The sequence below is a fragment of the Mus pahari genome, chromosome 17, assembly GCF_900095145.1.
Source record: "Mus pahari chromosome 17, PAHARI_EIJ_v1.1, whole genome shotgun sequence".
In the NCBI taxonomy this organism is placed as follows: Eukaryota; Metazoa; Chordata; class Mammalia; order Rodentia; family Muridae; genus Mus; species Mus pahari.
The window spans coordinates 33,461,654-33,477,506 of record NC_034606.1 but is presented as its reverse complement, the minus strand read 5'-3'; the positions used below and the strand labels follow the sequence as shown (position 1 = coordinate 33,477,506).

General features: G+C 46.8%; 1 protein-coding gene across 2 annotated transcripts in view; it reads left to right on the top strand.

Moving 5' to 3' along the window:
- The window catches only part of Zfat (zinc finger and AT-hook domain containing), a 179,582-nt gene extending 165,846 nt beyond the window's left edge, over positions 1-13,736 (top strand). The window contains exon 16 of one of the 2 annotated variants that reach the window (XM_021216301.2): positions 12,907-13,736. In XM_021216301.2, coding sequence (XP_021071960.1) covers positions 12,907-13,146 — 240 coding nt within the window. In that variant the 3' untranslated portion in view covers positions 13,147-13,736. The remainder of the gene's footprint in view (positions 1-12,906) is intronic. The other variant, XM_029548215.1, reaches the window with a different exon arrangement.
- The last annotated feature ends 2,117 nt before the right edge of the window (positions 13,737-15,853 follow it).

The window sequence follows — 15,853 nt, the reverse complement described above, 5'->3', positions numbered from 1 at the left end:
AGAGCTGACATGTCAGTCTCCCCTGTACATCCCACTGTCAGAGCTGACGTGCTTGTCTCCTCTGTACATCTCACTGTCAGAGCTGACGTGTCAGTCTCCCCTGTACATCCCACTGTCAGAGCTGACGTGTCAGTCTCCCCTGTACATTCCACTGTCAGAGCTGATGTGTCAGTCTCCCCTGTACATCCCACTGTCAGAGCTGACGTGTCAGTCTCCCCTGTATATCCCACTGTCAGAGTTGACATGTCAGTCTCCCCTGTACATCTCACTGTTGAGAGCTGAGGATGCCTGTGCTGAGCATTGCTTCTCCCTCTCTTTCTCTAGACTCCACTTTTCCTACTGTGGTCCCCTACAAGCTGCAGAATCTCACTTGAGTTTTGATACAGTCATTCATTACAGTTAGCTTGGTATCTATTTCCTACCCCTGCTGATAAATTTTCTTTAGTCCCATCCCTTCTCTCTGCAACTTTACTCTGGGAAAGTATGCGGTTGGTTGAACTCACTGAGTCTATTTAAGGTGAGGAGATAAGGCCAGGGCAGTTGCCCCCTGAGAGGAGGAAATAGGAGATCTGATGTGAAGTGGCCTTTCTTGGATTTGTCCCTACACAGTACACCTCTGGCTTAGCCCTTGCTGTGAGCTCCCACTGAGCCAGTAGCCTCCATAATGGCCACAGGAACTCCCCTCAGTGCAAACTATCCACTTATTACCCCTTCCTCCTCTCTTCTCTGTTTCCCTAACCAATCCAAAGGTGCCATGCAGGCATTGATTTTGGAGCCTGGGAGTCACCTTGCTCCTCTTGCCTTCTGTATGTCACCTACCTAACAGCATGTTCTTCAAGTCCCACCTGCACAAGATGCCTTAAAAACTCCCTTTGTCTATGGCTCTTGCTCTTATCTAGGTTCTCACTCATCAAAATGTGCTCTCCAGGGCTAGTAGTGCTGACATTGGGATATTTATTGAATATATAATCACTGGTCTTGCCACACACCCCCTGAGTTAGACTGTGCACCGCTCCAGCTCTTATAACTCTTCTGATAACATAGGATGTGCCCATCAACTTACATTAGAACCTCCTCACTGTGCTCCCGCTAACTCCAAGGCCCTTTTGCCTCCAACCCCCATCCCTTGCTTAGCATGCACCAGCCTATGGCTGCCTTTTCTCCCTCTCCTGTATCTCTGATTCCCACCTTGGGACTTGTGCATCAGATGTAGGTGTGGCCCAGGATGAGAGCTGTCTGTTTGTATGACATGGCCTCTTCCTGGCGGTGAGTTTTCAGTAAGCCCTTAATGTGGACCTCTTAAGCCACAGGGCACAATCCTCTAGAGCCTGTGAATATAAGTGACCCTGCTTCTTTGTGGTTAGGTGACATTATAGATTCTAAAGGAGGAAGCTTGGTTACTGAAGCCTAATAAGATCTATGGTCTGTAAAATAGAGAGCATTTCCAGTTAGTGATAGCCACCTGTACAATTTGGGTCAGGGGAGTTAGGGTTGTTATAAGCTACTGCCTTTCAGTTAATTTCTTAGGCTAGATAATGGGTATAGTCACTGAATAGTCAAATGAGACCCAAATACTCTATGTTAACATTAGACCTGTATGCAGTAACGTGCCATTATAGGGCCCTGGTCAGAAAATAGTCTGCAGAAATATATGGTCTTCCTCCTTGCCCAGGAGGGCTTCATCTGGGAGAACACTCAGTTTGTTCTCTGTTCCTATCCCCCAACTCTAAGTAGAGAGAAGTTGAGTGACAGTGACTACTTCCTGAAAGGACACCCACTCTGCATGAAGCTCTCCTCCCTTTCTGAGCAGCAATGAAATGTAGAATGGCAGCAGGACCCTCTTCTTCAACCAGTTCTTAGAGACTTTGTTCAAACCATAACCTAGTATGGGTGTATCTATGGTTAGTGCTTATCACACTGAAGATCTGTAACAGTAGGTGGAGGTTTAGTCTCCTAAGTGTCCCTGGGCTCTTAAGCACCTGACTCAGGGATTGGTCCATATCCCAGGCATCATGTGTGTTTGTAATAATAACTGTGAGCTCAGAACCAAGGGTACTGAGCTGACTGGGATGGAGTGCGTTTACTGAGCACTCTTATCATCTCCAGGCAAGCTATAGGTGCCTCACTGTGTGGCAATCACAAAGGCATGCCTGCCACAAAGTCTGTGACATGGGTGTCAATCTAGGGTGTGTCACAGTGGCTGGGTCTCCCTGGGCACAACAGTGAGTATTGAGCTTATGCAAATACCAAAATGGGAGATTAAAGAATGCCTGGTTTGAACCCCAGATCTGTCTGTTTATAGCTCATGACCTTGGAAAAGTACTTCTCAATGAACTTCAGTTTCATTCTCTGTAATATTTTAAAATAATAAAATCTCCCCAGTGGGGCCATTGAATAGATTATGTAAATGAAGCAGTTGGCCCTGGGCTTGGTATATGTTAAGACTGCAATATCTTAGCTCTTGGCACAGCATAACTCCTTAACTCCTTACTATATGTGTAGAATTCAATTATGAATATTTTTCTTTTGATGATTCTGTTCAGCAGGCAGCAAGCATTTATCTAGGCTCCATACTGGGAGTCTCAGCAAGGTAAAATGACACTTCTTCCCTTTTTATCTTTTGTGATGCTAGGTATTGAACTCAGAACTTTGCCCAGGCTAGGCAAGTACACTCTCGTGGAGCTACCTCTCTAGGCCTACCTGTTTCTTAGGAGAGTCTGTTGTGTGGATCGTCCTAGAATAAAAACAATTACATTAACCTAAATTAACACATGCCTGTGGGCCCCTGTACAACCTCATGTTGAGTCAATTTGAGTTATTGTCACAAAGGCAGTCCTCCCTGGGAGAGGCCATTATGGAATGAATGTCTGTATCTCTGAATGCATATGTTACAATTTAACCCCAAGTGCATAATTGCATTAGAAAGTAGGGCTTTTCCAACAAAGAAAGAGAACTTCAGACCAATTTCCCTTATGAATATTGATGCAAAAATACTCAATAAAATCCTCGCAAACTGAATCCAAGAACACATCAAAAAAAAATCATTCATCATGACCAAGTAGGCTTCATCCCAGGGATGCAGGGATGGTTTAATATAAGGAAATCCATCAATGTAATCAACTACATAAACAAACTCAAAGACAAAAACCACATGATCATCTCATTGGATGCTGAGAAAGCATTTGACAAAATCCAACACCCCTTCATGATAAAAGTCTTGGAAAGATTGGGAATTCAAGGCCCCTACCTAAACATGATAAAAGCAATCTACAGCAAACCAGTAGCCAACACTGCTTGTGGACGTTGTACATCGTGGTGCGGAGCCTAGTGCGCACCACGATGTACAACGTCCACAAGCAGTTATGCAAAACACAAGAAAACCAAGAAGGATGACCACTGGGTGGATACTTCATCCTTCCTTAGAATAAGGAACAAAATACTCATGAAAGGATATAGGTACAGAGACAAAATTTAGAGCTAAGATGAAAGGATGGACTATCCAGAGAGTACCCCATTCGGGAGTCCATCCCATCATCAGCCACCACACCTAGATACTAATGCTCATGCCAACAAGATTCTGCTGAAGGGACCCTGATATTGCGGACTCTTGTGAGGCTATGCCAGTGCCTGGCAAACACAGAAGTGGATGCTCACAGCCAGCTATTGGATGGAACACAGGGTCGCCAATGGAGGAGCTAGAGAAAGTACCCAAGGACCTTAAGGGGGCTGCAACCCTGTAGGTGGAACAATAATATGAACTAACCAGTACCCCCTGAGTTTGTGTCTCTAGCTGCATATGTAGCAGAAGATGGCCTAATCGGCCATCATTGGAAAGAGAGGCCCCTTGGTCTTGCAAACTTTATATGACCCAGCACAAGGCAAGGCCTGGGCCAAGTAGTGGGAGTGGGTGGGTAGGGGAGCAGAGGTGGGGGGAGGGTATAGGAAACTTTCGGGATAGAATTTGAAATGTAAATAAAGAAAATAATAATAATAAAAAAAAAAGCTGGAAAAAAAAAAAAAGAAAGAAAGTAGGGCTTTGGGAAGAGAGTAGGTCATAGAGATGGAATACTCATGAATGGGACTAATGCCATTAAATTAGGCCTCAAAACTCCTTCACACTCCTTAAACCCTAAGATTACATGAAGTCATGAAGTCAGCATATGCTGTGGTGAACACAGTCCTTTCTAGACCCCAGCCACATTGGGACTGTGGTACCAGCCTTTCCTTTTCTATTCTTTCTGAGTGAGAAAAATATAAAAATATACTTCTGCTGTTCATAAGTCTCTTGATCTAAGGTGCTCTGCTATAGCAGCCCAAGCTAAGGGAGGGGCTGATTTGATGTGACTGATGCAGAGGGACATAGACCAAAGTGAAAAGGAGTAGGTAGGCGACCGTGAGCAAGAAGGCACACGGATCTGAGAGCTTGGGCTCTCTTCTCTATAGGCCGAGAGAGGGGAGCCTGTGTATTTCATGAATGGGAGCTAAAACAAACTCTTTTTTTTTTTTTTAAAGTTGTTCTTGGTCATGGTGTTTCGACACAACAGAAAAGTAACCAGTACATCTGCTAACAGAGAAGCATCCTTAGGATGTCCAACAAAAGGCAGGGACAGTCCTGGCCAAGGCCTTGTTCCAGCCCTTAGTCACTAGGCTGAGAAAATGGTGGGCAGTGAGTGCCAGGAGTGCAGTGCTCTAGAGTGACTGGGTGGGTAGGGTGGGGATCTTTTCTCTTGGGGAATTGTAGAGTTCTATAAAATGGTTATCTGACCAGAAGGCTTGCTATTAGAGGCAAAGCCTCACAGGGCTACATGCCTGGAATCTTTAACCTGGAAAGGCCCTGTGGGAAGGTCCTGGCAGTGATATGCACTTGCATGCACTAAGCATAAAATACAGCAAAATAACATCTTCGGTAAGATTGTCTACATATGGAAAGGTGTTCAGATAGCAAAATGCCACGTCTTCCTCTACCTCTCACTGTGACCACCTTACTACTGTCTGTTTCAGTGGGCCTTTGAAATACCTCTCTGGTGCCCACTTAACAAGCACATGTCAATATTTATTGAGTACCCACTGTAAAGCAAGTAGCCTGTATACATCCTAGGGAGAGGCATGTGCCAAGTGTGCAAGATTGGTTTGTGTGTTAGAAGGTCATCTTTTGGGGATGGAGCCAGGTGTGAGCTCTTCCTCCTGAAGGAATGGCACCTCACAGTAACTGTGAGTGCCATACTTACTCCTTCTGAGCTACCATGCTGCTCTCCCTCCGCATTGCTTATAGTTCACAAGACAAGGGTCTGCTTCTCCCTACCCCTGCAGGCAAGCAAGGGCAGGTTAAATGGGACATAGACTCCTAAGGCATAGAGAACTGTAAGGTGTCCAGTTAATGAGACCTCTGTGCATTGTGCAGCAAGTTGATTTGTCCAATATGGAAACTTTTTGTCCTTCTCCTGTGATTTAGAGGCCAGGAAGAAGGCTGCCCACCATTTTTCTCTTCCTTTTACCAAATTCTTTCTCAAAGACAGTTGGTCCTTCCTATTCATATTAGGTCAGGGAGCCCAAGTGGACAAACTTGAGTAATCACATGGTATTCTGCATCAGAGCCTGTCCTACGCTTCAGACACATGGTACAATTGTGGTTCTATGCCCACCATGAGGCCCAGCATCTCAGATCCCGGAGACTGCTATAGAGACTGGGAACCGATATGAGCAAGCTGCTATGAAATCTTGACTTTGAACTTTATCGGAGCCATATGTTCCCAGAAAAGAAAAATATCAGCTATCTGCCTACTACTAAGAGAAAAATAGTGGACAGAGGCGGTAACGTGCCATCTCCCCTGTGAAAGATGGTTGCCTGGTGTGGGGAGAGTCACAGCTTTCCTCCATCCTTTCATTCTGTCCCTTTAAAAGGGCTTTCGATCTTCAGGAATGGCTTCTTCCTGTCTGTGAATATTTGTGGTATTTGTACAAGTTTCTTGGAGGTAGCATCACCCCATTTTGGTCTTCTATATAAATATGCATATTTCTAAAGTTAGAAATTTATGATGTTTCCCACAAAGCACATTCATTTATCATTTCTCTTTCCTCAATAAATTTGGTATTGTGTTTAAAATGTCTCTTTTTCCAATGCATGGGGCTCTCCTCCTAAGCTAGGTTGTGACAGGGAGTGTGCCTGCTGTGACCCCCATGAGACAGATCTGCCTCTCTTCTGGGAGTGCAGGGGGAAGACATGGGAGGAGTATGTTCCTCTCCAGAACCAGAAGGTACACAGGGTATGCCATGTAACTGTAGGCTGCTTTCTCGCTTGGTTCTGTCTGAGAAGTAACTCCGACCGTTCCGGGAGTCGGGGCGTTTTTAGATGAAACCATTCATTACATTTGCTTCTATCTTGAGGAGTGTTTGTGGGAACAACTGAGCACAAGGACACAGACCAGAATGAAGTGAAGAGACAGTAAGAGAGTGGCTCTGAGAACATCAGCCCCAGGCTAGCTAGGAAGAAGCAGGCTTGGCTGCTAGGACGGCAGATGGCTGACAGCTCACAGTCACCAGTCCATGAACCCAGAGGTTTCCTTGAATGGTAGATACTATGTCACATTGATTTTACTACCCAAGATACCCATACACATGACCAAAAGGAACCAAAACAGTCTAGTGTTCTAAGTATACTAAGGCAAAGTAAGTAGACTCATTTATCATAAAACAGCGAGAGTACTCAGCTACAACCACGCACAGGTTCAGAGGTCAGCAGGAAGATAGTTCCTCTGTAGATACTGAACCTGTGTGTGTGTGTGGCTTCTCCTACTTGCAAAACAGTACTAACTTGATGGTCAGCTGGCTATCTTGTTAACCTGTTTAAGAGAGATAGAGAATGAAACTAGAGCCAGAGAGGTGACATCAGGAGCAAGATACCTCCTTCCCCACACTGTTAAATCTCAAAGTGGAAGAGCTCTTCAAGCCAAAGAGGCCGGCCAGGTGGCCTTGAGAATCTAAGGAAGTGTTGGTGTGTGGGTGTCAGCTCACTGAGACCAACTCCATTCTTCTGAGACCTGGCACAGAAGGATAGTAGAATACTTTTAAGTTTCTCTCTTGCCATTGAAGCAGAGTCCACCATGGTTACACCAGCCACCAGCAAGGCTGAGAAAAGATCAGGTCTGGGAGCATTGTGTACACCAGGAGCAGTGTGCTAATAAGAGGGAGTACAATTGTATTTAGGAAGTGAATAGCATAGTATAGGTTCTACTCTCATAGTTTGGAAGTGACAAGTTGACATCTTAGGGTTAGCTCAATCAATGCTGTGACTGACTGGGTGAAAACCTGGTCTTACTGCACAAAGCCGTATGGAAATACAAGTTCAAGGAGCCCATGAGACTTCTTAGGTGAGAGAGCACAAATTTGAGCTCCCAAGATCAAGATAGGACTTCTCAGAAAGGGTGAGTGAGACAGGAAGAACAGGACAGGCAGAAGCTCAGGGACAAGGGTGTGTGTGTGTGTGTGTGTGTGTGTGTGTACAGGGACCAGAGTTGAGTGTGGCGGCAGAGCAGGGGAGAGTGCCAGGACAGAAAGGTCCTTGTCAGTTCTAGAGGGACCCCAGGCTTTATGATGTTGTTGCAGGAAGCCATGACGGAGAAAGATCATGGCACAGGAGACTGGGTGCTTTAAATGCTGGATCACCTGTGGCTAGCTGAGGACATCAGGAACCCAAGCAGTGCAGCAATCTAGAGGCAGGAACTGATGCAGAGGCCATGGAGGAGTGGTGCTTACTGACTTGTTCCTCATGGCTTGCTCAGACTGCTTTATTAAAAATCCCAAGACCACAAGCCCAGGAGTGGCCCCATCCACAATGGGCTGGGCCTTTTGTCATCAATCCCTAATAAATAAAATGCCCTACACGTTTGTCTACTTACAGCTCAATCTTCTGGAGTCATTTTCTTAATTAAAGTTCCCTCCTCTCAGAAGACTATAGTCTTTGTCTAGTTGACATAAAACTAGCACAGACAGACACACAGATACATAATTCCCTACACATAGACATGTATATGTGTGCAAGCCTATCTTTCCATGTCACATTTTCTCAGTCTCTCTCTCTCTCTCTCTCTCTCTCTCTCTCTCTCTCTCTCTCACACACACACACACACACACACACACACACACACGAGTTTGGCTCTTGGATTCTTTATGCCTTCCATACATAATAGCCCTGCCTATGAAGAGGGTTCATTGTGTTCTGAGGATTGTCTTGATTGAGCACAGTTTGTCCTCCTGCTGACATTCTGAGTCCTAGAACCTTCTCTCCATCACAGGGTTCTCAGTGGGTCTTGAGAACCAATCCTAAGCAACAGGAGTGCCTAAGCAAAGAGAGCAAGAAGTGGCTTCGCCCGTTTGCTGGGCTGCAGCCCCAGATATTTGCTTATCATGGACACTAATGACATCTAGAGAAAGCATTCTCCAAGGCATGACTTAATAAAAAGGAACCTGGCTCAAGTTATTTGAGATGTGAAGGATGCCTAAATTATGCAGTCTCCTGGCATGGCAGCAACAGTGGCAGAGGTGATGGTGGTCTTGACTTTCTGTCTCTTGAAAGGCATACATAAGGGTCCCTATCCTGACAAGACCCTTCAGCTAGGATCTGTGAATTGAATCCACTTGTCTGTTTGCAGGCCTGCAGTGGCCCTCAGGCTTGGCCTGAGAGCAGCATGTACTAGTAGGGTACTGCTAGTTGTATTTATTCAGAGATATAAACTATATGCTAAGACAATGCCTTCCCACTCTGTCCTTCTGGTTTCTTCTCATTATCGGCAAGCTGAATTATTTTTCATCTTCCTTTAGCCGTGTATTTAATGTGCCGTGCTGGGTCCAACTTTCGCTGTACGAATCCTGGCAGTTCCAATGCCCCATGGGGACTGAGCTCAAACTTATTTTAGTAGATGGTGCTGATAAGGATGTGGCCTTTAGCCCCAGCACAGGTGTTCGGGATCTGATGCCAAGGAGTTATTTGCACACTGTTTTGAGAGCTCTGGGTGAAGGGATGTCGCAGATGTGTCCTGCTTTTTCTGATCCTTGGTGGCTTTAAAGAGTTCCTATCAGTGCCAGCGAGTGAGAATGTTTTCTCCTTTCCCCATTGCTGCTGGGATTCAGCCATGAGCTACAGCAGTTCTTCCCATTAATTATCTTGGTTTGCCATATGTCTGTGTCCTTGACCAAGTCTCTGGGCTGTTTGGGTCCCCCAGGAGGTAGTAGCTGGCGTAGTCTCAAACAGAAGAGCATGTGCTCAGGTTGAGACTCTGAAGGTATGGCGGGCTGCAAGCCGAAGGCCAAGAGCTGCCAAGAGGAAGAAGTGCTCACTGCAGGCATCCAGTGGACCACCCCTTTTCTGTGGTCTTTCTGTAGGACCTCATGGTTTTCTCTTGGCCAATGTTGGGTGCTGAGGATACAATATAGACTGCACCCAGTCCAGGGGACTATGCAATTGGTCCTGCTCTCTGTGGTACGATTGTGAGGTATGACTGAGGGCATCGAGTCTTTCAGTGTATTCTTAGTCAAGAGATCATAAAATGACATCCATCCCCAAAAACTGATGAGAGACTAGGGAAGAGGCTGTGTGGGGGTCCAACCACCTGCTGCCCTTTTGGCTCAGTTTGGGGTTGGAGTAATTAATTACCTGAAGCTCATGTCCACCAGAAGCACAGGAACCTGGGTGTGGCCTTACCCTCTACTGGACCATCCATGGCCCTGGGAAGTGTAGGGCCTTGCCGACAGCTTTCCATCTTCCCTGGGTCCCCACACTCTCTGAGGCTTGGATGCTAAGATCCTTCAGATACTGTGGGGAGTGATGGCTAGGGTAAACACTGATGCTTAAGCTGGCCTCTGCACAGTGAGGATCGCTGTTCTCACCTAAAGAACTTGGAGGTGGTCTGTATCACAAAACCAACTTGGGGTCATAAAGGCTGCATCTTCCTGGAGGGTCTGTGAGCAAGAGGGATATCTGAGACTTTCTTGAAAGTTGGGAAGGAGAGGATTTAAGCTTGTGGGGATAGATTTTATATAGACAGTGGAGAAGAAGCTGAAAAAGGATGAAAAGGAGGGAGAGGTGAGGAATATGAAATGAGTGGAGTGATTGGAAGAGCCCGGATGACATGACATACCAAAATATCCATCCGTGCTGCAGAGCGGACCATGAGACGAAGGTGAAGAGAGAGACAGGGTCTCCACAGGAAGCTGCTCTCCAGCAGCAATAGATCTGCCAAGGAGAGGTCACTAGTAGGGTTTAATCTTCATTCTAGAATATCTGAGGTGAGCAGAAGTACTGAACATAGGGCCTGATGTTGTGAATAATTTATGCAGTCCCATGGATTAAGGTTTTCTATTAGGCTATCTGTGCTGCTAATAATTTAGCTGAAAGACATGTTACATGCAGCATTGAGAGAAATAGAGTATTCGTCTCAGGGGGTAATGACACTGTGAAAGCCATATTATTTCTGCTGCGGAGAACAATTTTAAGCCTGTGCTAATAGATTAAACTGCTGGAGTGATCATTTTGAACAAAGAGAATGGTTAGAGCTGTACAAGCCAACCTTTGTCTGCCTCAGATGGCTAAAGAGCAATAATTCTACCCTATCAATCTGTGGCATGCGACACTGTTAGTCACTGCCACACTCGCCAGTTGAGGAAGAACGAGCTCTAGATTCCACTCGTGCATGCCAGGTCCAGCTTTTGCTCCTTGTGAGCTGCTCGACGTTGGTTGAGTCACTGGACCCTAGGGGGTTAATGATGCCGTTTGTGAAGAGGTAACAGGTACTGTGTATGAGGAATTAGAGTGAGGCTTGAGGGAGTGTTCAGTAACTACAACACGAAACAGCTGTTGATTTCTGTGGGAGCAGGGTAAGCAGTTCATGCTTATAGAAATGGCAGAAAATCAGAATGAGCAGGTGACACTTAGAATGCTTGAGGAGCACATATTTCAAAGGCTCATAAGCTCCTCTGTCAAGCAGCCCCTTGCCTCTGGCTCATCCTCACTGTGGAGCGCCTAAGTATATGGAGAGGGTGCACCCATAAGCAGCAGTTGGACTTGGGGAGCCCCAAGTTAGCTTGACCTGCCTAACCTAACATGTGCTTATGCTAGGACATACACAGTTACCATCATCTGTCACCTTTCCTGATGATCAATTGTGATGTGCCATCATAAGAATCAATAGGCGAATGTAGTACAGGTTTTGGTGACAAGGCCAACCTGGGGCTAGAAATTGAAGACAAGAAACAAATGGAAAAAGGGTTCCCTTAAATGGACTTCAGCACCTAGAAAAGGTAGCAGACAAAATAGACAGAAATGTTCAGTGGGCTGGTAAGAGAGCGAGCATAGATGGGCTGAGGCCTGGACTTCTCAGAAATGTCTGCCTTGCTTTATGAAATAAAGGCTCGGTCTGTGTGTGAGCTCATTGCAAACATCGCTTTAAACCTCATCTGCCCTTCTCTGCAGCCTTCACCCTGCCATGCTGAGTATAGCCATGTGTATCACATGAGCTCATTGTGTCTCTCTCCTTCTGCTCACCACATGATACCACCACACTTACCTGGCATGTGCTGTAGTTTGTGGACATGTTTCCTGAGGACCTCAATGTTTATCACCCACCCTCCTTCCTTCCTCCGTATAGTTTGCTACCAGGTGAGGGAGGAGGTCTGTAGCATCCTAATCTCCCGTTAGGTACTGTCTTTCAAATGGAAAGAAATTAGTATTTACCCTCACAGCCTTGGTTCTGGTGCATTTTCCCAGATAAATGAAATGGAAATAAATAGTAAAAGAAAATAAATGTCTTGTTTTGTCTTGGTTTATACATACAGAAATGGCTAGATAAGTTAGCAGTTTTCTCTCAGAATAGCTTTACAGCTTCTGAATTCTCTCTGTCATAATCTTCTTTTAGCATCGAACATCAAGATGCCCAGATTCCACCCACAGCTGTCTCCCCCATCTAACCTCTCCCCCCCCACAGTCTTTATGAGCTGAACCTTCCCTACTTAGTCCTTCTTTTACTTTGGGCAAGTCAAAGATTATAGAGCATCTTGCCCAGGCTTCCTGGAAGTGCTGGAGCTGACATTCATACCTGCTCAGTCCATCCCAGAGAATGTCACCCTTGTCACTCAGGCCCTGAAAGGATAGTTACTCCAAATCCCCTAGGGACCAGTAGCCTGTCCACCAGCACCTTATCTGTTTTTTTTTAGCCCATTCCTTTGTTTTACAATCTAGGTTCTCAGTTCTTCCTAAATTTGTCTCCCATTCCTCTTCTCTGGTTAAAGATTGTTATTATTACAAATTAACAACAGCCCAGAACTGATTGATGGTCAGGGACATGATACCTTAGCATTGGTAGGAATTTGGACTCTGCAGTCTCCAAGCAATCAAGAAAGTCCTGTCTATTGAAATCAGCTGGTTTTCTCCACTGTCAATGTTCCCTGACCTTCCCTGCCCAGCACTGTGGCAGCATGGATCTATTGGCAGGCCTCCAAAGAATTGCCAGGCATCCGCATTGATGGACAGCCCGTGGGAACTGTAGCATTTGAAGTGCGACTCCCAGAGTAGCAAAAAGAAAGAAACCAGGAAGAACCTAGCCACTTTTTCCGTGTCAAATGGACCAGGTATATATCTTTAGGAGCCTCCTAATCTATACTGCATCCTTGTGCATTCCATAACCCCATGGTGCCTTCTAATCCTCATGCTTTGTGACTCCACACCTTGGAGGTTCCACTTGCAACATTGGAAAGACCTTACCTTGTCACTCTGTGTCATGGAGTCTCATTCTTCTCTTCCATGAAAAGGGGCGAGACAGTGCAGCATCGATGAGAGGATTGCATGCATCTCCCAATGCCACAGCCACATTTATGATGTTGACATTGACCTATGTCACCTTCCGCTTTCCCTCCTAGGTCACCGATGAGGAGCCCAGTTCCAACCACACAGTCATGATCCAGGAGACTCTCCAGCAGGCCTCCGTGGAGCTGGCCGAGCAGCACCATCTGGTGGTGTCCTCTGATGACGTGGAGGGCATAGAGACAGTGACGGTGTATACACAGGGAGGGGAGGCCTCAGAGTTCATCGTGTATGTGCAAGAGGCTGTCCAGCCCATGGAGGAGCAGGTTGGGGAGCAGCCAGCCCCAGAACTCTAGAATCCTTGCCTCCTGTGGCAGCCAGCCTTGGTGGGCCTGGAGACTACCCATCCCACCTGACCCATCTGTGCTCTTCCTGTCTACTGGTCCAGATAGAGTTCTCTATAGTGTCCTTTGTGTTGTCTTTTGTGCCAGCACATCACCAGCAATACAGAACCCCAGTCCTCAGTACAAATCACATCCTGACCCAGGACCCTCTGTTTCCATAAGACCTTTCCATCAGTTCTCCTGTCCTACCCCTTCCTTGCTTCAGGATCCAGAGACTCCTCTCTCCATCAGCATCTTCTCTGATTATAACCCCAGCCCTTTGCATCCCTACCCCCTGGTGCTCATCTTCTGCAGGGGGGGCCCACTGTGCTGTCTGCGAGAGGGAGACAGACATCACACAGCAAGTGGCCTTATGTCTTTTGAGTTAACCACTGGGTAGGGTGGGCAGGGCCATCCAGGCATTCTCCACGGAGCCCCACCCTCCTCAGTGCAGGGACACTGGGAGCAAATGAGTAACCCATAGTCCTCTATCACAAGGGCCCAGCTCAGAGTTCTTTTTGCTTTTGAAATAAATGCATTTTCTCACTTCCCACCCCCCATTTGGGGGTGGGGTGGGCAAAATAAAAGCATCTGTGCCTATTCCTTGTCCTTCTTAGGGCAGTTTATATTTCCTCCACCAAAGTCCCCTTCTCCCAGTGGAGCTGTTTGCAAGGGTGCAGAGACCGACACACAGACAATGGTACTTCTTAGAATCCCAGTGACCCCTCACCTTACCCTGCACTACATTCCGGCCCTCATGGGAGAGTTCTTCAGCAGCAAGCCAAGCAATGTCTTGACATGGAGGAGGCAGGAGAGTATGCTGACCTCAGAGGAACTAAGGGCCCTCTGCTTGCATGAGTTAGTTTGCACCAATGGCCTTTGGAAGGGCCATGGCTTTGCTATGGAGACTATATCCAGTGTATGCTGGACAGTGGACAAGGACAATTTCTGCTTTGCCCCAGAGTGGGGGGTGGCTGCAAAGGGAAGGTGGTGGGAAGGATTATCCGTAAGCCAACTCCACAAGGGGAGGGGTTGTGAAGAGGCTGGGGTTATATTTATTCTAGGACCCTTGGTTGGTGGTGGCCATTTAGTAGACTGAAGTGACAGGGTCAGCCAGCGTTCCAGGAGATCCATCTCAACAAGTGTCTATAGATACAGCCAGTGTCCAAAGTGCAGGCACAGAATCTGTCTCTAAGCCGGCTCTTGCAAGTTTCTTCAAGTTTCCTCAACAAGTTGCTAGAGTCCCCCCTCCCCCACCCCCCAGTTCAGTTGCAATGAATATGATTCCAAAGTTCTCTGATCATGAACAGACTAGGGTGTCTGAACCTTGAGAGGCTTTGACCGAGGCAGAGGCCTTGGCCCATGTGGGATGTATCCTCGCTGTTTGTATCCCTAGGGATGGAAGGAAACTCACTTCCTACAGCTCTTCCCTGGAAAGGGATTGATGAGGGAGAGGCGCTCGTGTGTGTGTGTGTGTGTGTGTGTGTGTGTGTGTGTGTACCCCAGTAGGTGCTCTGTGGCATTCCATGCTCTAGGAGGTCGCCCCTACTCAAGGCAGACTGTTTGCACAGCTCTGATCAGGAAGAAGCACTGAGGGCTTGCTGTCCTGGCTGTCCATATCCTTGTGGTCATTGGGAATGGGGCAGAAAGCTTCATGACTCTCAGCTTCCTTCCTAGACTGATTTCCTAAGAATTCAAGCAATAATAAAATATAGTTTGTCCCTGCTTCTCCCTTGGGACCTCCTCAACCACCATGGATGTGTTAGATGGATTCTTTTTTTTTTTTTTAAAGCCCAACTAGTATTTTATGTCAGATAAAGAAATGACTGGGAAAGGCCCAATGGGCTCTGCCTTCAGGCTTTCTTTCCCATTAGGTGTTTGCTTGGCCAGATCTTGATGTGTGTTACGGCATTCTGTCTGCCCTCTACCTATGTCCCTGTAAGGTCAGAGCACAGATGTTTCCGTGGTGCGTGGCTAAGATCAATGCCAGTGACACAGCTGTGCCCCAGTGGATTGGGACCAGCAGTAGAATTTTAGTGATAGGAAATGCTATCATCAAGAAATTAACTCATTCGGAACCTGGATGTGCTACATGGATCTGAAAAGGCCCAGTTCTCCTTTTTGGCAGGCATGTGACTTTGGTGAACAAGAGCCAATGGAAGAAGAGAGTTCCCTGCCCCCCCCCCCCGAGCCAGTCTGAATCAAGACACACAAATCAGCCAAGAGTGTCTGTGTACCTAGGACTGGGCTGCAGGCACAGTGTAGTGTTAGGCCGGCCTGGAAGCCCCGAGCTCTCTGACATCATCTGTACTGTCCGTCCTTCTGCAGCCAGGATGTGCTTTCCAGACTCACATAAGCAGGCACTCAAACTGGATAGAAATGGCAGAATCCCCCCTTTTCAGCAGGCTTGTTGCTTTGGTTGGACAAGTCCTTTCACTCTCTCATCGGTGCCCGGGGCGATGAGCTAGCATGTGTCCTGAGGCATACAGCTGGCGAATACCAGCCTTCCGAGATGCTCAGTGTCCTAAGGTCAGCCCTCACAATGGCACTGGGAAGAGCGAGCGTGCTTGTGTGGCGCGCAGTCGAAGAGGTCCATGAAACAAATGAGAGCATTAGAAGTAGTCTCCAGGGACGAGCTCCCAATTCGTTATCTGATAAAAAATGGTCAGCCCCCCAAATC